The sequence below is a fragment of the Neodiprion virginianus genome, chromosome 2 (assembly GCF_021901495.1).
Source record: "Neodiprion virginianus isolate iyNeoVirg1 chromosome 2, iyNeoVirg1.1, whole genome shotgun sequence".
NCBI lineage: Eukaryota > Metazoa > Arthropoda > Insecta > Hymenoptera > Diprionidae > Neodiprion > Neodiprion virginianus.
Genome location: NC_060878.1, coordinates 18781523 through 18790585, shown reverse-complemented (window position 1 = coordinate 18790585; position 9063 = coordinate 18781523). Strand labels below are relative to the sequence as shown.

Sequence of the window (9063 nt, the reverse complement as noted above, 5' to 3'; positions counted from 1 at the left end):
AGTCGATCCAAAATTCCTCCTCTTCCTAAGCCCTATGTGAGTGAACCATTCATTCCACCGCAAAAACCGATAAAAAACAGCAAAGCATCAGCTGTTACTTCAAGGAAAATGGGATGTCACGAGCCATTGAACAATAACAACTCAGATTTCGAGGATGCGGAAATCCATTGCCCCAAGCAGACTGGCAAATATCTTAATATCCAAGAGCACTCAGAAGACGATGCTGAATCAGAATGTTCATTTGCTACAAACACACTTGCAACGGCAACTCTTCCACATACTAACAATACAGCGTCAATCAATCCTAAACAACATAACAGTAATCCACAAGTTACACACGCACATAGGGAAATGCCAGCCAAGAAAGTAATACAACCCAAAAATGTTGATCCAGATTTGGAAAGCTGTATGCGGAAGACAAATATGAATGAACCTACTATATCTCTTGACAATGAAGGTAAAAAATGAAATACGTTAAGTAATTCCATATCTTGAGACATCAACTTTTTTTTCCAGATTTCAGAACTTATCAACGCTTTGTCATACGCTCTTTCACTATGCTGAAAGCCAAAATCAATAATGTTATTGATGTTGTGGAGGTGATGAGTAAGAAGCTAGATGGTATAAAATGTACTGATAATATTCCGGATGCGAATCAAGAAGCTGATAACCCCGAACTTGAAGTCATGAATCTTTTCCCAATTTGCCATGTAAAAATGTTGCAAAGAGTAGAAAAAGAATTAACGAACAATGCGATGAAACAAAAATTGGTGAGTATATAGTTTTTTATTCCAAATATACCAAAATAGATTTTCCTTCTGGCATTCAACAATTTACAACTATTGTAATGGCGTTTGCTATAGAAAGCAATTGAAATTTGAAAGAAATTGCTTGTTTTGTTGGTAACATGGTAAAAAAAAGCAATTTTTTTGGCAGATTTTCATGAATTCATACAGCAAGCACCATTCTGTAACAACCAAGGTGTTAGATGGTAAATAAAAATTCTATTTTATTGCTCTATTCAAGAGTAACCCAATAACCTGCAGTAATAGTAATTTAATCAAGCATAGCATTGCCTTAACCAGATGATCTGAAATTTACACACATATTGACTTCAAAAGTTCCACACAAGTAGTCAAAGATGAAATATTTACGCAAGAATATTGTAAAAAAGATTAATATTAACATTAAGTGAGGTCTCCCCTTACTATATCTGTTTCATACATGTCCCGAAGTATAACAGGTGAAGCACAAAGGCACCTCCGATGTAAACTATTAGCTGAGGAGGTTCGTTTGAGCATTTCTGTAGAGGACACTTCGTTAGTATTTACACTATTGAGCACAGAATTTTCTAAAGTGGAATCAAGTTTCATGCACAAGCGATGGAGTAGTTCAATCATTTTGAAATAGACCTTTCACAATCAATTCCAAAGGATATGATTATGTACATTTAAAGCTGCTAAATAATCTTTTGCAGTTCAAAGAATTTCGAGATACCAAAATAACCGTTCAAATACCTTTTTCTGAAATGACAACTTGCAGGTTATTGCTTTCTGATCACTTTCTCTTTGTTGACTTCTCAGCTCTTCTGTTTCCTTTTTAGTAACATTACGTTTACACTCACATTCTTCTCGAGTCTACTCATTTTTCTCATTTGTTATTGAAAAATCAGTTATACCAGATCCCTATAACAGTAAAGACAAATGACTTGTGACTGAAAACGTTAATTCAAAAATATTGTGAATTGTGAGTTTTGATTTAGTGGAAAATTTGGTATTATTCATTTTAATTTGATCAATTGTATTGAACATTTTCCAGATGACAGCATTACTAAAAATCGGTGGAAGTGATTACAAAAACATTACCACTAGATTGATGGAACGGCTTTTCAGCAATTATGTAGCTGAGAAATTTAGCTGGTTCGGGTCAAAAGGAAAAAGAATTTTTTCAACACTTCATTTGTGTCGTGTTATTCTAGGTAAACTGATTCATACCATATTAAATTAATTGTAACATTTATCATGCACGTTGGTAAAATGTCCATAACTTATTTACATTCTAACGTTATTGTAGATGTTGTCGGGAAAGCATCGACCACAAATTTGGTCACAGAAGATATGATTGCGAAAGTCATTAAAGATTGGTTACGGCACGCGAAGGAACGATTGTCACGAGAGAAACCGTGAATATTAGATTTATTTAGTCATGTTTGTTCCTATCAATATGAAACAAACAAATAATTGCATTATGTCGAGCAGAATGTTCTCAGAAATATCTGTTCCAAATTGAATTGTAAATCTCATAATGTATACACTTTCAGGCCCCTATCTTTGCACACAGATGCAGAAGAAAACTCCGCCAGAGAACCAGATGCCGAAGTAGAACTTAACGTTCCTGGAGTAGCTGAAGGGACTGATTATTCCAACTAGTACGTTTTCTTGTTCTTACTACAAAATTATTATTTTCTCAAAACTTGCCTATAGTGAGATGTTTTAGTAGGGAATGATTCAGATATTAATCAGAGTCCTTGTGTTGTCTTAGCTTCTCTTACCAGCTTGAGAATCAACAACGGACCCGTTTATACAAAAGTTCGGTTGTTCAGAAGGGGAACGTTAACGTAGGTTATTCGTCTTTTATTTTAAAACATTGGATTTCGTACTTTCAGTAACTAGGACATTATTGCAATGTGTGCTAATAAGAAACACGTACTTCGGACCTACCGATAAGATACCACGTATTTCTTATCCTTTTACGCAGATGATACGTGTTCTTTTATCCTAATGCATGAGATAATTGTTTCTTATTAGAAGCCATTGATTTGGATAAACCCATTTTAAAGAATCAATCTAGTCCTAAGTCCTATACACATATTGACTCTACCAAGCAGCGCTTTTGACTATGTATCGTTCTACGCTCAATGTATACATTGTTCACCCTTATAATCTTATCACATTATAAATGTATTGTACAGCTACATCATTACACAGTACTTCTAAATGAGAAAAAATCTTTCAAATCTTTCATATTTCAAAAATTTTGAACCAATCGGTACTAAGAATTGAATAGAATCTATCTGTTGAAAAAATTAAATAGGCGGCAACATTTTTTTTTTTTTAGCGACTTCATGTATAGCATAATACAATTATAACGATAATGCATCACTATATTTTTTTCAGAAATACACGCACATACCAAATGACTGCCTAAATTGGCATTACTTGATGAAAATATCTGATGCTTCTGCGACTGTGATTATAAAATTAAGTGGCACATTTCTATCCGTCTGCTGGTTGGATGGAAATAAAGCTAATGCCTTTTAAGTATTATTATCCTTTAAGTTCGACAGCGCTTTAAACAGCGGTTCAAATACTATATTATTTATTGCAATACATTGCAAGCAAAGCAAGTTTTATGTTTCAAATAATACTATGAGATAATGACTGACTCTACGTACTACATGATGTAGCCAAACTAATCGTAAGTATATTATTGAAGTTCCTTATGGACGATTCCGTACTATTTCCCATATTTCTGTGTTGATTAAACAAGATAGTATGTTTTTATTTTGGTAATGTGTTAGTATTTTTTTGGTATAGTTATTAGGTATTGGCTGCATTCTCATTATGTTACTAGTATTCAATTTTGTTTCACTATTTATCGTTGAAAGTAGGTTGGAAATGCTCTGTGCACTACATTCCACCGTGCTTTGATTATTAGATTAATGATCGTTCTACAATGATATTGTTAACCGTATCATTCGTAGCTTTTTATTTATTATCGTACGTTTTTATATATTCCGATGTCCTATGTAGTATTTCTATTGTTTCATTCCACTTAAATCCTATCGGGTGCAGCAATATTGCATTGTAAAAGTCGATGTAAAAAGTCAGATTTGATGTGAAGCATTACAAATTAATGAATTAATTTGAAAATTAATTTTACTGGTATTGAAATGAAAGGCATGGAAGGTACAATGCAAGAACCTGTGCAATGATGTCTATCAACTGGAATGTAGTATCAATTGGTTAGACCGAGAATACATTGAATGTCGCTCATAGTTTGCTTACGTCTCTTATATGACTATTGGTAATTTATTTTGAATTACTTTCCAGCGGGCGATGATCTGACAAATGAGAACATCTTTGGTTGATGTTAAAAGAAGACCCTTCTTAAACTTGATTATCAACGGCTAAAAATTAATTTTATCTCTAAAAAGTACATATCCATTATACATAATGTCCACGACTATATTTTTAGGGATCGATTTCGAGATTCGATACTTTTTGGTAATGAAATTAATTTTTTTGCCATTTTCAACCAAGTTTCAGCAGAGTCTTCTTTTAAGGAGGTTCATGGCGTCATCGATTTCATATTTTTACCGTAATGACAACTATTTATAGCTGGAGTTTTATAAAAAAAATGAATTGACATTTTTATAAAATGTTTCAAATTCCAAATATCGTGTCATAAAAAAAGATTATGATCAAAATAGTTTAATGAAGTCATTTGCTGTACTTCATCTTGTTACAAAAAGGATCTATATGGAATCACATTTGTCAAATTTATGCAACTTGACTGAATATATGTATATTTATGCACCTACCACGTGAAGTTTGTTTGCTCTTAAACCAATTGCCAATTAATTTTAATGACAGTAGCAATTAGTGATTCATATGTGCAATAAATGCTTCAGTACAGAACTCTTATTAGGCTGTTTGAATAAATAGTAAATATAATTACATTTATATAATTAACTTGTCTTTCATTTCACATAAAATACTCACCCTGAAAAATTATCATTGTTTGCGAAAACAATTCGAATAAGAAGCCTGGCTTCTCAACCAATTCAAAATAAGTACCCACGCGTTTACCGCAAAATGCTATAATATTTGAAACATTGCATGCGTCGAAAAACCCATGACGTCAAAAATTGACTTGACGAAGGCCCAAAATTGGAAAGTCTGATCAAATTTTTCCGTGAAGACATTGTTATATGTGATACCGAAAATGTGCTGATATTCGTTTTGTGTGAAACTGCCACAATAATCGAAATTATACTTCAGTACATGTAGTTACGTCTCGGCCCTGAAGGGTGCTCTGAAAGCTGAAATTGTTATCTATTGGTTTCAGCAAGAATAACAGTGATACATGCGAAAAATAAAACATTTATTACATGATCGTATTCTGTTATTTTTACTGAAACCAATGAATAATAATTTTAGCTATCCTCGTCCCTATATATTAACAAGAGACCGCTTCTGGGTCGAAACATAATTTCTACCAGAGCTTAATTTCATTGCTTTTTTACATGGCTTTTTTACACCAGAAAGATACCAGTGAAAAAAGGATGTAACAATTATTACCGAAAATATCAAATCAAACCAATCCCAGATGCTCCGGGAAGGTCATTAAAAGGATATCCCTATGACGTCCTATAGATATTGTCAGGAGGTCGTGAGTTATCCACCGTGAACATCCTGAAGATTTTGTGGGATCGGACATTTTTATATCCCTAGGACATCCACGGGATATTGTGGGATATCGTGGGATGATCCCTGGATATCCAGAATATCCCGGTCTGATGTCCACGAGATATCCTAAGGATGTACTTGTGCTATGTGGGACGGTTACCGTTATTGTCTGACAATAATCGACAGATTTTCACGCTGGCCAGTCGCAGTTCCCATGAAAGACATGACAGCAGAAACAGTAGCAAAGGCTCTTCTCAATAACTCGATAGCTCACTACGGCACACCTCTGACGATTACGACTGACCAAGGAACACAATTCGAGTCCGCCCTATTCAAGGCGCTCACCATGTTCACCGGAGCAACAAAAGTCAGAACAACAGCATACCACCCTGCAGCAAATGGCATCATCGAAAGATGGCACCGGACCTTAAAAGCAGCCCTGATGTGCAAACCTGATACACCATGGACGCAGAGCTTACCTGGTGTCATGCTTGGTCTTCGTACCAGTTTTAAAGAAGATTTAAAAGCCTCACCAGCTGAAATGTTATACGGGACAACACTACGTGTGCCAGGGGAATTTTTCGTTCACCAAGACCCAAACGCAAACCCGCAAGCATTTGTTGAACGACACGGGGAGTTGATGAGAGAAATACGTCCAACGCCGACCTCTCACCACAATAAACCACGGTTATACCTCCTGAAAAACATCGAAAACTCCTCACATGTGTTCGTTAGAACCGACCATATAAAAGCACCACTTGAACCGCCTTACAGTGGCCCACATGAGGTGATTGAACGAATCACCGAAAAAGTTTACAAGATAAATGTAAACGGTGAACATAAAAATATAAACATCGAGCGCTTGAAACCTGCGCATTACTCCAACGACGAGGTGTCGCACGAAAATCAGCAACCAATAGCAGCAGGTAAAAAGAAAGTGTCTTTCTCCTCACACGTCAGAGACACTGGAGGGGGAGTACCTGTGGCACCCGGATCGGCAGTACCGACTGTCACCGCAAGGGAGCACGTCAGTGCTCAAGGCGGTGGCGACAACCAGCAGCAGCGGAGTCGGCGGAAATAGACGTTAACCGTGAAAACTGATTTCATCGACGCCATTAGCTGAACAAAGGCCACAGCTATAGCACGTGGTCAAAGTTCAGACAAAAGTGATCATTGGGCTGTAATAGTTTTAGGACATTGAATAAATATATGATATTTATACATAACTAGGTATTCGTCGTTGGTGTGTGTGTAACCCCGCCTAACACAATCCCTACAGATTGCGAGCTAGCTTTAAGTTCTGCGCAGCGATGCTATCGAAGGTGCGCATCGAGTTGCGCGATCGACGAAATCGATGACGGATCGATTATTGCGTATTCTTGGGAGTATGACGTCACGTGTGGGATGGCGTATCGAGATCCGTGTTGCGGCAGGTAGTAGGTTTTTGAAACCACTCTAGTTCTGGCGGTCGTGATTAGTAGTCACGTTTTGGGGGAGTTTCGCGAAGCAATGGAGTCGCCCAAAAATCGCGAGGGGAATGGAAAGGGGGTTATAAGGATGCAGAAGGTAAGCGCTGCTTCTATTCCCGCGATTGAATTTCGAGCATAACTGCGAAAAGGCTTGCCGAGTAACGGATAGCCGTTTTGGATTTGCGTTGTAGAGAAGTACTCGAAATTCTTTTGCCGATTCTTTTGCTTGATGACCGTAGCCTGAGTACGCGTGTTAGAGTAAAGTAAATTTTGAGTTTCTGAAAAAGTTGAGTAGAGTCACGGGTTTTAGTTGAATCTTTCTCGTTAGTGAAATCAAGTATAGCCGAATTTCGCCGTACCGGGTCGAGCCGCGTTATCGTTTTTTTTTTTGTGTCACCTCTCGAGTAGGCCGGGAAGTGCCGAATTGGAGTGCTCGGATTAGCGGGTAACGTTTTGGAGGATTTTGAAAAGAATTAAGTTCGGATGCGTTGCGATTGCGTATAGTTTAGGTTACGTTTAGTTGCGCCTGCATTGAGTTCCGTACCCGTTATTTAAGATAATGTTGATTGAGTTGCGTTACTTTGAGCTTGTGTTTAGTTGAAGTTAAATGTAGTGGTGCTTGCGCTTAGTTAAGCTTACGTTTAGTTAAGATCGTGTTTAGTCGAGTTGAGGTGATGTATAGTCAAAATTGCCGTTGCGTTGAGCAGCAGTTGAGACGAGAAGTTTGAGCATTGAGTTTTAGTTGCGTTTAAAATATAGTAGCGTTTACGGATTCGTTTAGATTTAGGACAGCTCGCGGTAGCGTCGAAGCTCCGAGTCGGGTGAGATTTCGAGTGAGATTGAGGACGCCGTCTGTTCGGTAGCCCGACGGCGCACCGTCGAATAATTAGTTTTAGTTTCGTTTCGAGCAATAATCGTCATGGAGAACAAATGGCGAATTTGCAAATTGAGAATTGCGTATGAGGATTTTGTGATCGTTGAGTGACGTTTTAGTTAGGGAGCCGCGAGCTCATTAGAGTAAGAAATAGAGTAGGTTACGTGTAATTTTCTGTTTAGTTTTAGACTCGCGATGAGCGATTTTTGGATTATATTTTTTTTTTTTGTTTTGTATCACTGCTATTGTGAAATATAAGATTTTATTTTACTTTTGTTAAATAGCGTGTGTATTTCGAGTGTCTCTCTCTCTCTCTCTCCAAAAATTACCCCTCCCCTCTCCGCGGTACTGAGCTATCGGGCATATGCCCGAGGAATAGCGTATTAATGATTTCGAGGCGTGTTAATCACGCCAGGCGCCCAACAAAAACTTTGCGATATTGTTTTAGATCCAGGGTACATCGTGGACGCCAAATTATTGTGCACGCGGAAAGTTCTCGGTCATTTTCTCCGAGTGACCGAGGAGCGGGAGAAATCCACGTCACAGTACATGTGTACTGTAACGTGGCAGTTCGGTTGGGCCTGCCCGTTACAAGAGACTCCCTGAACCCTGGGCGAGATCCCGGAATCAGGGTTTAGAAAATCGAGTCGCGAAATAATCTTAGAGAGCGCCAGAACTGGAGTCACGCGCCCGAGCTTCGACAGGGACGAAATAGCGCATTGCGACCAAGATATTACAGGCTTTTGTTTTTTTTTATTTTTTTTTGAGTGCACCGGCTACCCTCCAGCCACCAACTCCGACGCCGAACATCTTTCGAGGCAAGGCGAAACCGCGGAGATCTCGCGGGAAAGACACCGAGGCTGCGGAGGGGGAGGCAACGCAGATCCCTGCAGCGCGGGAATCCAAGGCGCCGACCTTGGAAAACAAAAGCCTGTAATATCTTGGTCGCAATGCGCTATTTCGTCCCTGTCGAAGCTCGGGCGCGTGACTCCAGTTCTGGCGCTCTCTAAGATTATTTCGCGACTCGATTTTCTAAACCCTGATTCCGGGATCTCGCCCAGGGTTCAGGGAGTCTCTTGTAACGGGCAGGCCCAACCGAACTGCCACGTTACAGTACACATGTACTGTGACGTGGATTTCTCCCGCTCCTCGGTCACTCGGAGAAAATGACCGAGAACTTTCCGCGTGCACAATAATTTGGCGTCCACGATGTACCCTGGATCTAAAACAATATCGCAAAGTTTTTGTT

The 9063-nt window shown here is 38.6% G+C and overlaps 1 protein-coding gene across 1 annotated transcript; it reads left to right on the top strand.

Annotated features, from left to right (window-relative positions):
- Positions 1-257: 257 nt before the first annotated feature.
- On the top strand, positions 258-3217 carry LOC124297060 (uncharacterized). Its single transcript, XM_046747658.1, has 6 exons — positions 258-457; positions 517-770; positions 1819-1978; positions 2074-2182; positions 2321-2428; positions 3177-3217. Coding segments are annotated over exons 1-6 (738 nt in total). The 5' UTR covers positions 258-351; the 3' UTR covers positions 3178-3217.
- The last annotated feature ends 5846 nt before the right edge of the window (positions 3218-9063 follow it).